General features: G+C 44.4%; 1 protein-coding gene across 1 annotated transcript; it reads left to right on the forward strand.

Moving 5' to 3' along the window:
• The first annotated feature begins 1,874 nt into the window (after positions 1–1,874).
• Positions 1,875–12,826, forward strand: LOC109873509 (uncharacterized). The gene is made up of 4 exons (XM_020465167.2): positions 1,875–2,098; positions 11,397–11,686; positions 12,211–12,366; positions 12,591–12,826. The coding sequence occupies exons 2-4, from the start codon at positions 11,410–11,412 to the stop codon at positions 12,620–12,622; spliced, it is 465 nt and encodes a 154-aa protein (XP_020320756.1). The 5' UTR covers positions 1,875–2,098; positions 11,397–11,409; the 3' UTR covers positions 12,623–12,826.
• The last annotated feature ends 7,141 nt before the right edge of the window (positions 12,827–19,967 follow it).

Below are 19,967 nucleotides of genomic sequence, written 5' to 3' on the forward strand. Positions count from 1 at the left end.
TCCAACACTCCCCCTCGATAACCACCAAGCCTAGGTATGTAATAGAACATTGTCATGCTCTGATCCCATGTATCCACATAGTTTTGCAAACAGGAGTGGGCAAAGTAGTTTACAATCAAAGTTACCTGCTGCATATCTCAGAATTCTGGCTCAGCTCTTTTGCCACCAGATGCTCTCGGTGTATCCATTCTAGCTCAGTGGATGTAACATGCAATGCCTCCATATGGCAGAGGGAGACACATTCATAACTAGAGTGCAGAGGCCTGCCCGCAGTGCTGTGATAGATGGAGCCCCATCTGTGCAAAGGTCCACCATTCGATCCCTTGGAATCTGTTTATCGTCAATAAAGCTGAACATCCCCTTTTCCGTTTCATGCTTGGGAATTGTGAGAGAGAACAACATGTCCTTGTGAATAACATCCCCCAACATGTAGCGAACAAAAGTCAATGCATCTCGGCCCTCACAGCTAACATCCATTTGGAGAGCATAAGGTGGGGAGTTTTTAAGTCATTCAGTCAGATCGCTAACTGTAGCATCAATTCTTAGTTTCACAGTTATCGGACAAAGGTATCAATGTGAGTTTCTGTGCCTCTGACTCCCCACACATTGTTTCAACATATCAATTGTTGCCGGTGATATCAATGTCTCTGCAAAAGTGTGTGGTTTCATAGCATGTGTTAACATGCAAACTCTAAATGTAATAAATGTGAAAAGATGGTTTCACGTGTGAAATTCAAGTTCAAATGTGAAAACAGCTATTTCACATTTGAAAATGTGATATTCACATGTGAAACTGCAAATTTGACATTTTTTTTGCAAGGGTATGTTCATCCAAATAAATGACAACTTGATTATTTAATGGGAAACAAGGCAACCGTTAACATGTCGTCGCCCACCAATGATGCAGCGCCCCCCAGTGCTGTCTGAGATACCGCGTGTGACTAACAGGCCGACTACACCACTTGTGTCGCATGCGCAAGCGTTGCAAAATACATTTAGAAATCTATATTATTCAACTATTGCACCCACACTGCTCGCGTGCGCCAATGAGCATCTGCGTTGCCAAGGGCTAAAATAGAAGTCAGTTCTATTTGTGACGCAGATCGCGTTGCGAGTACTGCCTCTCCCATCTCCTCATTGGTTTTTAGAAGCAGGTACCCACGTGACATTTCCTCATTGGTTATACCCACGCGGGTGACTGAAAGACGAACGAGGTCGGTGGCGGTAAATGCACCTAATTAATGAAAGTTGACAATCGCAATATAAAGTCCAGAGAAGAAAATGCCTGGAAGGAGGAGAGATGACCAGAAACGATTCGGTTGACCATTTTATGTGTGGATTAATTGGCGGAGTAGAGGACCTTGTGCATTTCAGGTAAAATGACAACTCAATGTTTATATCCCAGGACAAATTAGCTAGCAACAGCAAGCTATCTAAATGGGACAAATTAGCTAGCAAGTGAAAATGTTTAATGCTTTTTGGCCTGTCCCCAAATGAATGTAATTGGTTCAGAGTTTGTTTTGATATTTTAACCTGCGTGCCGTGATTGCGTTTGGTGTGGGGGGACAAAATAAATGTATGCACGATGGCGCACGCACGCAGCCGGTTTGGGTTCCGTGTAACGTACAAACAGATGGACAGACAGAGACAGATCCACAGTCCCCTCCCCGATTTCATCTCGGGGGACAATAATCTTCATGCTGGACTGTTTATACTACTTAAAGACATGCTCTGTAACTTTAGTGACTACTAATTATTTTTGTAACATCCCGCTTTGGGCTGAATGTGTAAATGAGTAGCTCATACATTTTCCTCCACGTGGGCCAGCCCCCTAGCAATTTGAGTTCTAGCCAATGAGCTTCAGCCCTTCGCCATTTGATTGACAGCTAGCAAGATCCACACACAGCAGAGCGAGAGGAGGAACACTCTTTTCGCGCCACTTCGATACAGCTAAGCCCGGAAGTGGCTTTTTCGTGGCAGGTTAAGGGAACTTAAGCAGCAGGTTTGGATAATTAACATAGCAGATTAGGAGACTGAGGTATGTAATATATGTAAAACAAACAAACATTTTTGGGGACCCAAAAGCCAACTTCAGAAGGTAAGCAGAGCTCATATTTGCACGTGCCTGTTTTCTATAGGTGATAAGCATCATAAAGCGAAAGTGAAAATAGTGTTCTGTATGATATAGACAAGTTTGTAACTTTTGATGGCAAGACTAAGTTACCATTTCAGACAGATAAAGGTTGTCTACACATTCTGAGAGAGGACGTCAACGAATGTTTGGGATATTCTTAAAATGTTTGTTCGGTGTTGCTTAGAGTGCGATATGAATTCGTTATGAATAGTCTATAATCACGCAAAAGTATTTTTCCTGCGCGTAAGCCATGCGCCATGATTAGTAATTAGTAATCAGTTCGTAATTTTAAATAAAAAGCACATACAGTATGCCCCTCTATTCAAATAAGTTTCTCTTCAACTGTCATTGTAAGATACCTGCCTTACGTGTAGCCTGGGTATCAGTCTGGGCTATCATTTCACTGCTTGCCAATTCCTTGTAATGCCACATGTTTGGCATATGACACGGAGTACAAGGAGTGGAACCTAAGCATAAACAGACCTGGTTTGCAGGCTACCGTACATGTATATTTGGGTGATTCTGCAACTACGGGCACTTCTATGTCCTTATATCATAATAATAAAAATAATACACAACTGTGAGGACTGACGCTGGAGATGAGAAGCAGGTACGGGGAGTCAACATTTCATTTGGAACGGACAAAGAACAGGGCAGGAACAGCGTCAGCGCCGGGTAACATAAGGACATAGGACAATTAATGCAGCAGCTGGTGCCCTCGAGCGGGAGCAGGCGTGACACATAACAATAACACAATATCTCAGTGTTTATTATGATTTTAGTGGCAAAGCAGAATATAAAAAATCATGTAAACTCCAAGCAGAGCCTCAAGTCCAATGGGTATATCCTCTGGCGTGTTGATGTTAATGTGTTGATGTTCTCTGTATCAATAGCCAGAATGATTTTGCAGTGCATGGTGATCTAACAGGTGTCCTGTTTTATTGATCAGAGGTGTAGGAAGGGTGAAGTCTGAATCCCCAAAATATTAATTACACAGATGATTAACAAAATATGCACACAACAGTATTCATAACTTGTTTTTTGTTGTGAATGAAAATAACTGTTTTCATACTGGTTTTCATACACATACCTTGTCCATAATGTAAAGGCCTATGGGATATTCATTGAAGAGATAAGGGAGGAGGATGGTATATGTGATCTGTAAAACACACCAATACCAATTGCCATATCTTTGTATGCCTCCTTGTCTGTATACCTGCAGACACAGACACAAAAGTCATCTGCACCCAATACAGCCAGCCTTCAACATATTCTTATAGCCTACATAGTCTCTTACCTCTTTGTTGGTTGATATCCGTTGAATTGTGTCCATTTTCTGTTTAAGAAAGGTTTTCACAAAAATGAAAAGATAGATGGTATCATCATAAAACAATATACATGTAGTTCATATAAGGGACAAATCTTACCTTAACTGAAAAAAATGTAAAGATCTCCTCAATTTAAGTGCCTTACCTGCTGTCCTTTCAAATTCAAATCCAAGTGTTTCAGTTGGGCAGTTAGGTTCCTGGAAGAACCCCCACCAACTAAGGAGGTTCCTCGATAAACCCCACCTATTATGGGGTTCCTGGAAGAACCCCCACCAACTAAAGAGGTTCCTCGATAAACCCCACCTATTATGGGGTTCCTGGAAGAACCCCCACCAACTAAAGAGGTTCCTCGATAAACCCCACCTATTATGGGGTTCCTGGAAGAACCCCCACCAACTAAAGAGGTTCCTCGATAAACCCCACCTATTATGGGGTTCTTGGAAGAGCCCCCACCAACTAAGGAGGTTCCTCGATAAACCCCACCTATTATGGGGTTCTTGGAAGAACCCCCACCAACTAAGGAGGTTCCTCGATAAACCCCACCTATTATGGGGTTCCTGGAAGAACCCCCACCAACTAAGGAGGTTCCTCGATAAACCCCACCTATTATGGGGTTCCTGGAAGAACCCCCACCAACTAAGGAGGTTCCTCGATAAACCCCACCTATTATGGGGTTCCTGGAAGAACCCCCACCAACTAAGGAGGTTCCTCGATAAACCCCACCTATTATGGGGTTCCTGGAAGAACCCCCACCAACTAAAGAGGTTCCTCGATAAACCCCACCTATTATGGGGTTCTTGGAAGAACCCCCACCAACTAAGGAGGTTCCTCGATAAACCCCACCTATTATGGGGTTCTTGGAAGAACCCCCACCAACTAAGGAGGTTCCTCGATAAACCCCACCTATTATGGGGTTCCTGGAAGAACCCCCACCAACTAAGGAGGTTCCTCGATAAACCCCACCTATTATGGGGTTCCTGGAAGAACCCCCACCAACTAAGGAGGTTCCTCGATAAACCCCACCTATTATGGGGTTCCTGGAAGAACCCCCACCAACTAAGGAGGTTCCTCGATAAACCCCACCTATTATGGGGTTCTTGGAAGAACTGTTTGGGGGGCATTTTCAGTGCCAAGAACCCTTGTTGAACCCAACTTTTTAGAGTGTATGTTTTATGAGAAAACATGAATAATTACTACTAGAGAAAGAGTCAATTAAATGAAATCAATATTCATTGTGAGTATGCCCTTTGTATTGTTTTTACACAAAATATACCTGTCCTTTGGTAGTGGTGTCATTTCCACCACTGAGGGCAAATTCCTCATTAATATCAATTTTTCAAGAGAATGTTATTTAGTTACCATGGAAACATGTTGTGACACTGAAGCACGTGCCTGCAGCAGACAGTTGTTCCAGATGTGATGTGCAGAAGCTGTTAAGGTTCTCTTGTGTCGAAGGAGAGGAGGACCAAAATGCAGCGTGGTTCTCTTTAATAAAGACGATACAATACAAAACAATAAACGTAACGTGAAAAACCTAAACAGGCCTATCTGGTGCAAACAAACACAGAGACAGGAACAATCACCCACAAAACACTCAAAGAATATGGCTGCCTAAATATGGTTCCCAATCAGAGACAACGATAAACACCTGCCTCTGATTGAGAACCACTCTAGGCAACCATAGACTTACCTAGACAACTCTACTATACCACAATCCCATTACCTACAAAAACTCCAAGACAAAACACACCACATAAATAACCCATGTCACACCCTGGCCTGACCAAAATAATAAAGAAAACACAAAATACTAAGACCAGGGCGTGACAGAACCCCTCCCCCCCAGAACCCCCCCCAAGGTGCGGACTCCCGGCCGCACACCTAAACCCATAGGGGAAGGTCCGGGTGGGCGTCTGTCCACGGTGGCGGCTCCGGCGTGGGACGTGGTCCCCACTCCAACAAAGTCTAAGTCCGCTTAACATGCGTCCTTAGATATGAGACCCTCACGCCAACCTTGGCCTAGTAACCCTAACCAAGGGCCCCACTGGACTGAGGGGCAGCTCTGGACTGAGGTAACTCGGGACTGAGGGGTAGCTCGGGACTGAGAGAATGCTCAGGACTGAGAGGAAGCTCAGGCAGGTTGATGGCTCTGGCAGATCCTGGCTGACTGGTGGTTCCGGCAGATCCTGGCTGACTGGTGGTTCCGGCAGATCCTGGCTGACTGGCGGTTCCAGCAGATCCTGGCTGAATGGCGGATTCTGGCAGACTGGCGGATCCTGGCAGACTGGCGGATCCTGGCAGACTGGCGGATCCTGGCGACTCTGGCTGCTCCATGCTGACTGGCGGCTCTGGCTGCTCCATGCTGACTGGCGGCTCTGGCTGCTCCATGCTGACTGGCGGCTCTGGCTGCTCCATGCTGACTGGCGGCTCTGGCTGCTCCATGCTGACTGGCGGCTCTGGCTGCTCCATGCTGACTGGCGGCTCTGGCTGCTCCATGCTGACTGGCGGCTCTGGCAGCTCCATGCAGACTGGCGGCTCTGGCAGCTCCATGCAGACTGGCGGCTCTGGCAGCTCCATGCAGACTGGCAGCTCTGGCAGCTCCATGCAGACTGGCGGCTCTGGCAGCTCCATGCAGACTACCGGCGGCTCTGGCAGCTCCTTGCATACTACCGGCGGCTCTGGCAGCTCCTTGCAGACTACCGGCGGCTTTGGCAGCTCCTTGCAGACTGGCGGCTCCTGCAGCTCCTTGCAGACTGGCGGCTCTGGTAGCTCATTGCATACTACCGGTGGCTCTGGCAGCTCCTTGCATACTACCGGCGGCTCTGGCAGCTCCTTGCAGACTGGCGGCTCTGGCAGCTCCTTGCAGACTGGCAGCTCTGGCAGCTCCTTGCAGACTGGCAGCTATGGCAGCTCCTTGCAGACTGGCAGCTCTGGCAGCTCCTTGCAGACTGGCAGCTCCTTGCAGACTGGCAGCTCCTTGCAGACTGGCAGCTCCATGCAGACTGGCGGCTCTGGCAGCTCCATGCAGACTGGCGGCTCTGGCAGCTCCATGCAGACTGGCAGCTCTGGCAGCTCCATTCAGACTGGCGGCTCTGGCAGCTCCATGCAGACTACCGGCGGCTCTGGCAGCTCCTTGCATACTACCGCCGGCTCTGGCAGCTCCTTGCAGACTACCGGCGGCTCTGGCAGCTCCTTGCAGACTGGCGGCTCCTGCAGCTCCTTGCAGACTGGCGGCTCTGGTAGCTCCTTGCATACTACCGGTGGCTCTGGCAGCTCCTTGCATACTACCGGCGGCTCTGGCAGCTCCTTGCAGACTGGCAGCTCCTTGCAGACTGGCAGCTATGGCAGCTCCTTGCAGACTGGCAGCTCTGGCAGCTCCTTGCAGACTGGCAGCTCCTTGCAGACTGGCAGCTCCTTGCAGACTGGCAGCTCCTTGCAGACTGACAGCTCTGGCAGCGCTGGACAGGATGGAGACTCCGGCAGCGCTGTAGAGGAGGAAGGCTCTGGCAGCTCCTTGCATACTACCGGCGGCTCTGGCAGCTCCTTGCATACTACCGGCGGCTCTGGCAGCTCCTTGCAGACTGGCGGCTCTGGCAGCTCCTTGCAGACTGGCGGCTCTGGCAGCTCCTTGCAGACTGGCAGCTCTGGCAGCTCCTTGCAGACTGGCAGCTCCTTGCAGACTGGCAGCTCCTTGCAGACTGGCAGCTCCTTACAGACTGACAGCTCTGGCAGCGCTGGACAGGATGGAGACTCCGGTAGCGCTGTAGAGGAGGAAGGCTCTGGCAGCGCTGGACAGGCGAGGCGCACTGTAGGCCTGATGCGTGGTGCTAGCACAGGTGGTACTGGGCCGAGGACACGCACAGGAAGCCTGGTGCAGGGAGCTGCCACCGGAGGGCTGGTGCGTGGAGGTGGTACTGGATAGACCGGACCGTGCAGGCGCACCGGAGCTCTTGAGCACCGAGCCTGCCCAACCTTACCTGGTTGAATGCTCCCGGTCGCCCTGCCAGTGCGGCGAGGTGGAATAGCCCGCACTGGGCTATGCAGGCGAACTGGGGACACCTTGCGCAAGGCTGGTGCCATGTAAGCCGGCCCAAGGAGACGTACTGGAGACCAGATGCGTAGACACTTGGCTCGATGCCCACTCTAGCCCGGCCGATACGAGGAGCTGGTATGTACCGCACCGGGCTATGCACCCGCACTGGAGACACCGTGCGCTCCACAGCATAACACTGTGCCTGCCCGGTCTCTCTAGCCCCCCGATAAGCACAGGAAATTGGCGCAGGTCTCCTACCTGGCGTCGCCATACTCCCTGTGTGCCACCCCCCCAATACATTTTTGGGGCTGACTCTCGGGCTTCCATCCGCGTCACCGTGCTGCCTACTCATACCAGCGCCTCTCCGCCTTCACCGCCTTCAGCTCTTCTTTGGGGCGGCGATTCTCCTGGCTGAGCCCAGGGTCCTTTACCATCCAAGAATTCCTCCCATGTCCAGAAATCTGGATTTCGCTGCTCCTGCTGCCGCTGCCTGTCACCACGCCGCTTGGTCCTGTTGTGGTGGGTGATTCTGTTACGGTTTTCTTCCATCGAAGGAGAGGAGGACCAAAATGCAGCGTGGTTATCTTCATACATCTTTAATAAAGACGATACAATACAAACCATTAAACGTAACTTGGAAAAACCTAAACAGCCCTATCTGGTGCAAACCATCACAGAGACAGGAACAATCACCCACGAAACACTCAAAGAATATGGCTGCCTAAATATGGTTCCCAATCAGAGACAACGATAAACACCTGCCTCTGATTGAGAACCACTCTAGGCAACCATAGACTTACCTAGACAACTCTACTATACCACAATCCCATTACCTACAAAAAAAACAAGACAAAACACACCACATAAATAACCCATGTCACACCCTGGCCTGACCAAAATAATAAAGAAAACACAGAATACTAAGACCAGGGCGTGACAGAAGCTGAAGTAAAATCTTGGTAAATATTGCTTGTGTAGAGAATATTTTTATTGTCAGTCATTTCCAAACAGGCTATAATTTCTTTAATTTGTGGTAGAATAGAACATAAATGTATATATTTTATGTTTTTAGTGTAAACTATATGCTAGCTGTAATACTAGCCAAGGCATGCTAAGCAGCCTGTCATTTTTCTCCAAAACTTGTAGAAACATAATTTCCATCACAGTCATTTTTATCACAAAGTTACCTGTGTTGGAAATGACAGAACGTGGTGGAAATGACAAAAATCCATGATATTATAATGCTATATTCTAATGCTCCAAGGTTTGCGTGCACAAGTTGCAAACTTAAGTAGTATTTTTCTTTGTTTTTAGAAGATGTCACATAAGCAGCACAGAGGTCACAGACAGAAAGAAAATGAAAAAAATGATCCTATACGATACCAGGAACATCTGCAAAAAGACAGGGAGAGATACTAGAAGAAAAAAGAGAAGGGAGAAGTGAAATCTATCTCTGAGCTTACAAAGCCAAAACAAAGAAACAAGAGAAGACAATGGAAATGCAACCAAAACAGACTTTAAAGAGAACAGTTGCAATGGAGACCTACCTATCAGGAAACACACCACCTCAGCCACCAGATGACTTGCAGCCAGAACATGAGGCCACATAACTGCCCCTAACTCACCTGCCCCAGATGCACGCGTTGATACCCCTTCCTCATCATCTGCAACAGGAATGAGAGGTTTGGAAGAGGTCGCTCAAAAACATACAGAGATCTTTGCACGACAAATGTCAAACTTGATGAAACTTTACGGGAAGCTGAGAAATACAAAAAAAGGTATGATCAACTGATGAAGAAAATAGAGAGACAAGATTCCCCAAAGACAAAACAGCAAATGAAGGGAACTCTGAAGAACGTGACGAGGATTTTATTCTTTCAAAATGCCATCATTGCAGAGTTAAAGCAAAAGTATCAAAAAAATGCTCAGTGCCAAGGACAAACAAATGGCTTCAAAAATGCTGAGGCAACATCCTGAGAAAGTATGGCCTGGTCGAAGCCGCAAACAGAGTATTTGGATTTTCAGGTAAAAGCAATGAGGGCAAATGAAAACAGGCCAACCAGTCTTCAATACTCCCCATGAAAAAGCAGTGGAACAGAGTTAGCACAGCCACAGAGGAGAAAATCACTAGACTCTATGAACGTGATGCCAACAGCAGAGCAACAACAGGGAAAGAGGACACACTAACAAAAAAAGCAGAAGAGCTCCTTGACAATTCAGAACCTTTATCAGAAGTTTAAGAGGGAATATTCAGAGATTAAAATGTCATACTTTTAATTCTGCAAAAGATGTCCTTTTTGGGTTGTCAATCCAACAGTCCAGGATAGGGACACATGTCTCTGCAAAACCCACGCCAACCCCCAGTTCCTGGCGGACAAAGTCCAGTATCACAAAGTGATCAGCTGCAGGTGCAATGAGAACCTTATTGAGTCTGAAGAAAGAGTGAATGTACAGAGCGTTCCCTTTGCCAAACAAAATAGCTGAAATATCTGACTCTGATGCTGGTGAGCAGACATGATGGTTTGAGTGGGGGAAAAAAACTTAAAATAAAGAGGGAAACATGGAGAAGTTCGCTGTGCATTTGACAGTAAAAGAGAAGGTATGTGTCACACTGCAGATTCTACTGAGGTTTTCTCCAAAGGATTGAAAGAGAAGTTGGGGAAACACGTGTACAACATTTGACACCAATACTCCAAAATGAGAGAATTAAAAGAGATTCTGCAGAAAGATGAGATCATAGTGCATATTGACTTTGCAGAGAACAATCTGTGTAAATACACCAGTGAAATCCAGGCAGCACACTTTGGTGATTCTACTTTTGGAATCTTACTTTGTCTTATATTGATTACATGTTGAACAATGGTTGTTGTTCAAAATATTTGCAATAAAAACACATTTTCCTGTGTTTTTTTCACACAGATGTCATTTCCACCCCGCCCATTTTTTTGAGGTTAATTAGTATGTTATGTATAATTGACATTGATTGATTTGTTTTAGAAAGGGGAATCATATGGTTGTTATCATCATCTCACAAAAAGGTTGGGTGGAAATATTATATTTTTCATGATAAATGAATGTTTTCTGCTGTCACAAAGGCAAGTTTATACATTCAGGCGTCGTGTTGATTTATTAATATAGGAAAACATTAAAAATCACTTAAAATAATATTCAAATACAAGTTAATGTACAAACATATAAGAAATGAATTGTATTATATTTCATTTTCAACTAAAATTGATGTTTAATGACGTGATGTAAATGATATTTGTCTATGGCTGTCTGAGAAAAATGATACAAATATATACATTCCCTGAATAGGACAATTGCAGCCATTATCAGATATTATTTCTACACAAATCAAAGACAATTATAATACTGGTAAAATGGTGTTTCAATAAGCTTTCATTTCTGAATGCTTGCAGGGCCAAAGAGCCCGAAGTTGCAGAATCACCCATTTACATTCTAAACAACATTGTGGACTGGAGCTCGAATAGCCAGCCCAAAATAAAGCAGTCACACAATGTCCTGACCCACAATGTAATCTGTAGAGACAAATGCTATACCGTCTCTCTGGTTGTTGGTCATAATCAGTAAGATATATTATTTGTAGAGCAAATCAGATTTTCTTTCTGCTTGATAAGTGTCTCAAACTGTAAATGCTGTATCCCCGTCTGTATTCATTGATCATTTCCTTTTCCGCAATAAGTTACAACGTACTTACAAGAGTAACCCTAATCCTAACCTCAGCCCCAAACCTTAACCTTAACCCTCTTTTACAAAGGTCCACAGAGTAAGTACAGTGTAACACTGAGTAGTTACAATAGTACTATTTATACCACACCGTCTGGAATACAGGAACGATTACACGTTCTTCTCACCTATTCTAATATTCTGTGTCTAGTGATTGACCTACAATGGCGCCTCGTTCAGAATCGAGTCTGCTGCTGGAAACTCTGAAGAAGCTGGGCAAATCTGATCTGAAGACTTTTCAGTGGCACCTGATAAAGGGTGATGTGTTGGATGGCTTCTGCTCTATCCCAAAGGCCGAGTTGGAGTTTGCTGACAGGGAGGATACTGTGGATAAAATGGTGGAAACTTACACGGCAAAGGGTGCTGTGAAGATCACACTGGCGATTCTGAAGGAGATTAGACAAGTAAATCTTGCCGTGGAGTTAAATGATGAGTACACAGGTAATACATCAGGTTTGAAGATATATGTATTCCCTGTCTAAAAACAGGTTCAAAGCTGTACATTATGATAGGAAGGGCTTATCCATTGGATCTGATTCTCAAACTGCACTTATGTTCTTTTCTGGCAGAACAATGTAAACCATTATGAAGGAGAAATGCAGTTAAATGTTATTGTTTATTTCCTCCCTCCCCCCCCCCCCCCCTCTCTCTCTCTCTCTCTCTCTCTCTCTCTCTCTCTCTCTCTCTCTCTCTCACTCTCACTCTCTTTGTCTCTCTCTCTCTCTCTCTCTCTCTCTCTCTCTCTCTCACTCTCTTTCTCTCTCTCTCTCTCTCTCTCTCTCTCTCTCTCTCTCTCACTCTCTTTGTCTCTCTCTCACTCTCACTCTCTTTGTCTCTCTCTCTCTCTCTCTCTCTCTCTCACTCTCTTTCTCTCTCTCTCTCTCTCTCTCTCTCTCTCTCTCTCTCTCTCTCTCTCTCTCTCTCTCTCTCTCTCTTTCTCTCTCTCTCTCTCTCTCTCTCTCTAGCTCTAGCAGGAGGTCCAGGCCAAGTTGGGGAAGCAGGTGCAGGGAGGGGATCTTCTGCTGTCCAACCCATCACAATCTCAGCTCAGAATGGGGCCTTTGTCTTTTCTCCCATAATGACTGGTAACACTGTTGGTGGATCAATCCATTTCCCTACAGGTAATGATGGGCAATATAAAATACACAATCATCACAAATGATTTCAAACAAAATAATCCACTGATAATTGCACACATATAAGATATGAATTCAAATAGTGTTCAATTAAACATAAATAGATCTCACTCAATCATCTTAATCGCAGCAGCTGGCACATAGGAGAGCACAAATGATCTCCACTTAATTTATCTGCATGAATTGATATACCTTCTCTGTTCTTGCAGGCTCTGCAGCATCCCAAAATCCCAGGCCCTGAAAGAAGAAGACCCATTTCTGATGTCAGACCTGGAGGGATTAACCACCTCCTAATACACTGCCATATCCATAATTGGCTACTTCATTCAGTTATAAATGTTTAATAAATCATGCAAATTATCATAGTTTTCTACATAATTGTATTCGATTTTTTTTTAAATATAATAATATTACAACATGAATTAAAAAATACATTCCAATGAAATTGGCTTATGTGTCATATCATGTCTCTATTGAACACGGTTTGTTTTTTTACCTTTACCTTTATGTTCTTGTTTGTGGCACTGAAGGGATGTAGAGGAAGTGTGGATTCAGTTCCGGCCATTAGTATGAGCCCGTCCTCCCCAAATTAAGGTGCCACTGGCCGCCTGTGGTTTCCACAGAGGCAGGGCAACTCTCAGGTAAGAGACCTCTACCCCTTTAAAGTTTGTGAGCAGGCCCTCTTATAAAATCTCAACCCTTTTTAAGAAGCAAATAAAGGATTATCTTTGGTGACATACAATCCCACTCTGCATATAATTGAACCCCATTTCACATCACTGTCAGTGATTAAGAGCCAGAGCCCTGATTCATCCACAAGATGGCAGTCTTGTCCGCAATGTTGAGCCTGGCAGTTTGACGGGCTGCAGTATCAGCAAGTTCAGAGCTGGGAGGTTACTTGTTGAATATTGAGATGATTTACTTTGTGACATTTGAGTGATGTCCTCTCCTGGTCAATATAACTGGCCATATTGATTGCCATGGGGGACATTTAGGGCCCGTTCCATCATAGACGTGGGAGGAGCAGGCAGATAGACTTGGCACCCCTTCAAAATGGGATGAAGACCTACGTACTCAATATCCGTTCACCACATGCACATGGTGTAGTGAATGGTGTAGTGACGTCCTAACCTGGCACTTTAGTGAACCCACTGTTCTACCATACCTGTCAACGACTACATGGAGATGACATTTCATGGGACAGGCTATTGAGAATAGTATAGCTGTTATCATCAATAGGCTACTGCAGGCGTGAGAGTGTAGTCAGCTGTTTTCTCTCAACCTGATGATAACCTAGTGACAGACGGGCGACCTGCAGCTTCTGCTTTCTGCCTGTGTGGGAAGATGCAGGACTGTTTAATACGAGCGAGAGGGCAGGCAGGAGGGGGAAAAGGGAGGTAGGGAGTGAAAGAGAAGGGAGAAGGGGGGATGAGAGAAAGCGAGTCCTCATTAATGTTTTATTTATTTATGTTAGAGGCATAGAGAGGAGAGCGCTGATAGGCAGCTACTCCCCTGGCAGCAACAGGAGCAGAGAGGATCCTGGGAGACTTGCAACAATAATATAAATCTTATGGACATGTGGGGAAAGTATCAATGGAAATGTCTGTTATAAATTATGGTGATTGTCGGAAACTCTTCAAGCTTCCAAACTCTTCAAGCTTCCAAACTCTTCAAGCTATTTTCCCGGTGAAGGCAGAATGCTCCAGGGGCGGACGGTGAAGTCGCTTATCAGCCCGCTCATGGGTAATCACTTTAACGTGCGTGTCGCCTGCAAGTCACTCTCCACTTTATCCCTGTTTATTAGCAAGTCTGTGGCGCCACACAACTGACAACTAAATGCTGCTTCAAAAATGGGTTTTGTGGACTAGGTAAAAATAAAACGGGATTTGAAATGGCTTTGCCGTGCTGTCATCCTCGTTATTTGTCAGATTTCCTGTCTAATGATGGTTAATAATAGAGACACAGCATGCTAGGAGTACTGCTCACCATCCACAGCCCCTGCAAACTACCTCCATTACTCTAATATGTACAGGTACTATTTGTAGTGGTACACACACTGGACAGTTTCCACTCTCAGTCAATGTTGTGCTAGGTCAGCTCAGTACCCTCCAGTTCTATAGTCCCTCTATTTACATTGCCTTCACATGCAGTAGTGATTTTATAGATGTGATCTTAATATTGCATTCTGCGTGATGGATTTTCTGTCTGTGACAGGTAACGCAGTACTGTAAGGTCCCACTGGGTACAGACATCAGTTCAACGTCTATTTTTGATTTACATTTGGTTGAAATGTCAACTAACCTAAATGCAATGTGAAATCAACAAAACATTTCACCATGACATTGGATATAGATTAAAGTATGAAAAAAGACAACATTCATTTACATTGATTACTTTTCGCAAATCCAATCAGTTTTCCACATTTTTTGTTGTTGATGTTGAAATGACGTGGAAACAACATTGATTCAACCAGTTTTGGCCTAGTGGGGTGTGTGTGAGAGTGAAGCGTGACTGTGTGTGCGCCTATTTGTTCAACAGCGTGTGTGTTTCTGAGTAATGTACAGTACGTGGGAGTACGCCTGTGTGTGTATGATATAATGTGTGTGTGTGTGTGAGAGAACGAGGGAGCACATGTGAATTCATGCCCCTCAACACTCACACAGTTGTTTCTTTCATTGTGCAAAGCTTGCGTCACAACCCATATACAAGCCTCTCACTTCTCTCTCTGCCATGGCCACAGGCTAGAGCAGAGTTACAGTTGAAGCCTTTTAATTATGCTCGTCAGTGTGTGCTAGCTGGGATCAGGCCTGCCTGCCTGTGGGTACATTAATCACATTGCTCTCAACTGACTCCAGACCAGTCCTATCTTGTGTAGAAAGATAGCTTTACATACGACAAGTGGGGAGACAGGTATATCTTCCATATCAAAATATTGCTTTTGGCACTTTGGTGCACAGAACACAACCTCTTTGTCTCTGTCCCAGACCTGGTATTCAGGTGTAAAGTGGTGTTTTTAGAGGTAATAATAATATAGTATCTGTTTCTCTAAGAAGTTTAATAATATGCTTGCCACTGATTAGAATTTTTTCCCAGCATGAATTTGTAATGTAGTTCATGTCGTTCCTTTCTATGTGATTGTTATGGAAAACTACTGGAGGGGAGCAACGGAGACCAATCTACCACAGAACATGTATGTCCTCATAGCTTCTCATACTGTCTTGCTGGCAGTCGACCCCGGGGGAAAGTCCGTCTCACGACACACTCTCCCCCATGTTTGACTTAGGTATGGAGTAGACCCACTCTCTTATGCCCTCTAGTCCCCCCTTTTCTCTCTCTTGCTCTCTCTTGCTCTCTCTCTCTCTCTGTCTATATATTGTTTTCTCTATCTTTCCTGTCTCTCTCTCTCTGTCTTTTACTCTCTCTATCTATCTCTATATATACAGTTGAAGTCTGAAGTTTACATACACCTTAGCCAAATACATTTAAACTCAGTTTTTCACAATTCCTGACATTTAACCCTTGTAAAAATGCCCTGTCTTAGGTCACTTTATTTTAAGAATGTGAAATGTCAGAATAATAGTAGAGAGAATTATTTATTTCAGATTTTATATCTTTCATCACATTCCCAGGGGTAAGATGTGTACAGACACTCAATTAGTATTTGGTAGCATTGCCATTAAATTGTTTAACTTTGGTCAAATGTTTTGGGTAGCCTTCCACAAGCTTCCCACAATAAGTTGGGTGAATTTTGGCCCATTCCTCCTGACAGAGCTGGTGTAACTGAGTTAGGTTTGTAGGCCTCCTTGCTCGCACACGCTTTGTCAGTTCTTTTTTCAGGCTTTGTGATGGCCACTCCAATACCTTGACTTTGTTGTCCTTATGCATTTTGCCACAATTTTGGAAGTATGCTTGGGGTCATTGTCCATTTGGAAGACCCATTTGCGACCAAGCTTTAACTTCCTGACTGTTGTCTTGAGATGTTGCTTCAAAATATCCACATAATTTTCCTCCCTCATGATGCCATCTATTTTGTGAAGTGCACCAGTCCCTCCTGCAGCAAAGCACCCCCACAACATGATGCTGACACCCCTGTGCTTCACGGTTGGGATGGTGTTCTTCGGCTTGCAAGCCTCACCCTTTTTCCTCTAAACATAACGATGGTCATTATGGCCAAACAGTTCTATTTTTGTTTCATCCGACCAGAGGACATTTCTCCAACAAGTACAATCTTTGTCCCCATGTGCAGTTGCAAACCGTAGTCTGGCTTTTTTATGCCGGTTTTGGAGCAGTGGCTTCTTCCTTGCTGAGCGGCCTTTCAGGTTATGTCATTATAGGACTTGTTTTACTGTGGATATAGATACTTTTGTACCTGTTTCCTCCAGCATCTTCATCTTGTTGTTCTGGGATTGATTTGCACTTTTCACACCAAAGTACGATCATCTCTGGGAGACAGAACGCGTCTCCTTCCTGAGCGGTATGATGGCTGCCTGATCCCATGGTGTTTATACTTGCGTACAATTGTTTGTACAGATTAACGTGGTACCTTCAGGCATTTGAAAATTGCTCTCAAGGATGAACCAGACTTGTGGAGGTCTACAATTCTTTTTCTGAGGTCTTGGCTAATTTATTTTGATTTTCCCATGATGTCAAGCAAAGAGGCACTGAGTTTGAAGGTAGGCCTTGAAATACATCCACAGGTACACCTCCAATTGACTCAAATGATGTCAATTAGCCTATCAGAAGCTTCTGAAACCATGACATAATTTTCTGGAATTTTCCAAGCTTTTTAAAGGCACAGTCAACTTCATGTATGTGAACTTCTGACCCACTGGAATTGAGATACAGTGAATTATTAGTGAAATAATCTGTCTGTAAACATTTGTTGGAAAAATTACTTGTGTCATGCACAAAGTAGATGTCCTAACCAATTTGCCAAAATGAGTTTTAATGACTCCAACCTAAGTGTATGTAAACCTCTGACTTCAACTGTATATTCTCTCACTCTCTCGATTCTATTCAGTTTAAATTCAAGGGGTTTTATTGGCATGGGAAACATGTTTACATTGCCAAAGCAAGTGAAATGGATAAACAATAGTGACAACATAAATGCACATATAAACGGTAAATATTACACTCACAAGTTCCAACAGAATAAAGACATTTCAAATTTCATATTATGTCTATATACTGTGTTGTAACGATGTGCAAATAGTACCAAAATGCACAATGGTGTTTGTTCTTCACTGGTTGCCCTTTTCTTGTGGCAACTCTCTGTCTTTCTCTCTCTCCTTCTCATGTATAGATGATATGTGCCTTGAGTGTATAGATGTCTGGGTCATTCAAGCGCTCCGGAATGTGTCCCCCTCACATGGCATTACTGTATATAGAGACTATACAGTCTGTGCAGTCTTCTGGGTTTTCCCCGAGACTACCACTTTACTAAAATCCCTGGACCTGCTCAAAGAGACAAACATCATTTGAAGAGCTAAAACGTTTTTTACATATAGCTCCTCGAAAAAAAACGAAATGAAAAAACAAATACTATTTCAAATACATTTAAACACCTGAACATGCAAGCAGAACTGCTATTATGTTTAACAACTTTAGATACCTTTCAATAAATAAACCCATTTGATGTGTTGATAAGCGCCTGTTAATTTATTGCTTTCAATCATGTGTCTTCATCAATGGTCATCATGGTAAATAGTTTGAGAGATTTCCTCTCCATACGTAGCAGCACCATCATGTGCATTCATATCCAGCATAACCTTTACATAACAAAACACTATCTGTCAGTTTGTTGCCAGGTCCACGAATCAATTGGATATGTTTGTGAATGAGGAGTTTACACAGAATGGAAGCCATTGTGTGTTAGCATGCCGCAAGTATGGCAGCATCCTTCTCTGTATCCTTTTCGGTGTCTGACTCTATCTTCCTCTATCTTCTGAATGATGCTCCAGTGGAAAAAGGTCAGTGAGAATACTACTCTAATTGGCATTCCACTTTTTAAGGATAGCTATGGAAAACACATGTTGGGTGTCTATCACCAATCCCTTGGTCTCCAGGAACTATGTGGTGGCACACTGCTTGCAAGCCTGGCAGGCCCCATGGCTGAAGGTTGTGTTACTGCTGCAGTCAGTCCAGATTTAGTTAGCGCTTTTTCACCTCTGCCATATCAAGAACGGAGCCTGACGTGAGAAAAAAAATAAAGATTGGGCATCTGTGTTACAATTTCAGCCACAGATTAAAGGAGAATGCATTGTACTGACATCAAACGTGTTTTATTTTAACGTAAAATCACACAATACGAGTTTTAACATGAAGCAGGGATAGGAACGTTTTTCAGTATCTATGCAATACTATCAATGGTATGTGAGGCAGGCTCCCTCCCCAAAGTCAACTCCTGCATGTTGACTTTTCTGTTAAGCCCAGAACATGAATATGCTCCATAACATTTATAGCATTAAGTATGCCGTTATAAATTATGAAAATGTAAGGAAATGTACATGTCCTAGACATCTATGAAGTCCCTTTTCAAAAGTGCCCTTGATACAATCTCTGTGATAAACAGTCTTGTGCACCCCTCCCACCCCCACCCCAAGTGTTGATGAATGGGCCGCTGACAGGTGGTTACGTGACTCAGCGCGCAGCCTCTCCCACAGTGTTATCTGCACCAGTGGAACTGCTTGTTACCCATCATCCCTCTGGTTGAATGGCAAGACCCGGTCCTTAGTAGGCTGGGAGGCCCATCATCACTGCTCCTGGAGTAAGGACAGTCCAATAGCACCAAGACCGAGAACCAGCAGCTCTGCAGTAAGACGGGACACGGTCCCCTAAAGAACAATAACGGAGAACAGCCTGTTGATCTGTTATTATGGGTGGTTGTTGCCTTCTTCCTCACAGATATTCTCATAGAGCTTATGAAGTGTGTTAGCATCTTATGGTCCTTGCTGCTCTCTCATGGTGATCACAGAAAGCACTGACAAAACCCTCTCTCTGGAATAGGGAATATGTTTACAGATGTAGACTTGTTACAAGGTCTTGATTTTCTCTTCTTATCATTGCCTTGACACACTGGTCCTCAATGATTTCTCAACACGTGTGAGAAGAAGAAACAGGACTCAGCAATACGGCTTATTCCTTGTATGTATTGAGTACCAGGGAACTCTGAGTTCACATTGACTGGCAACAGAAAACAGACTCGGAGGAGCTCAAATAAATGACATTACTACAAACGCAGAAGAGAATTGGCTTTTGTGCTCAGCGGCTAGGCAGTCAGTCCCAAACCCACAGTTCCATTTGAATTGTTCAAACCTGTCCTTTGTGATTATTCTCAGTCCATCAGTGAGTTTTTCTGCTCTGTTTGCCCATGCGACAGCCAAGAAATCTAGGATGGATAGATAGCCTCTTTTCTCCTGCTGGCTCCATGGCTAGGCTTGGAGAAAATGCATAAGCCTTTGTATGTTTGAATGTTCCAGGCATTTCTGGGCAGTTTCAAAGGACATTTTTAGGACTTCTCTCAGCTTGGCTCCCAGATCACAGGCTGGATGAAATATGTATGTTTGATAGAATAATAATCAAATGGA

The sequence above is a fragment of the Oncorhynchus kisutch genome, linkage group LG29 (genome assembly GCF_002021735.2).
Source record: "Oncorhynchus kisutch isolate 150728-3 linkage group LG29, Okis_V2, whole genome shotgun sequence".
NCBI lineage: Eukaryota > Metazoa > Chordata > Actinopteri > Salmoniformes > Salmonidae > Oncorhynchus > Oncorhynchus kisutch.

Bases quoted from the DNA above. Each gene is read 5' to 3' on its own strand.
- LOC109873509 (XM_020465167.2), top strand. From the start codon at position 11,410: ATGGCGCCTCGTTCAGAATCGAGTCTGCTGCTGGAAACTCTGAAGAAG. The intron at 11,687-12,210 runs GTAATACATCAG...CTCTCTCTCTAG, and splicing joins GTTAAATGATGAGTACACAG to CTCTAGCAGGAGGTCCAGGC. The intron at 12,367-12,590 runs GTAATGATGGGC...CTGTTCTTGCAG, and splicing joins ATCAATCCATTTCCCTACAG to GCTCTGCAGCATCCCAAAAT.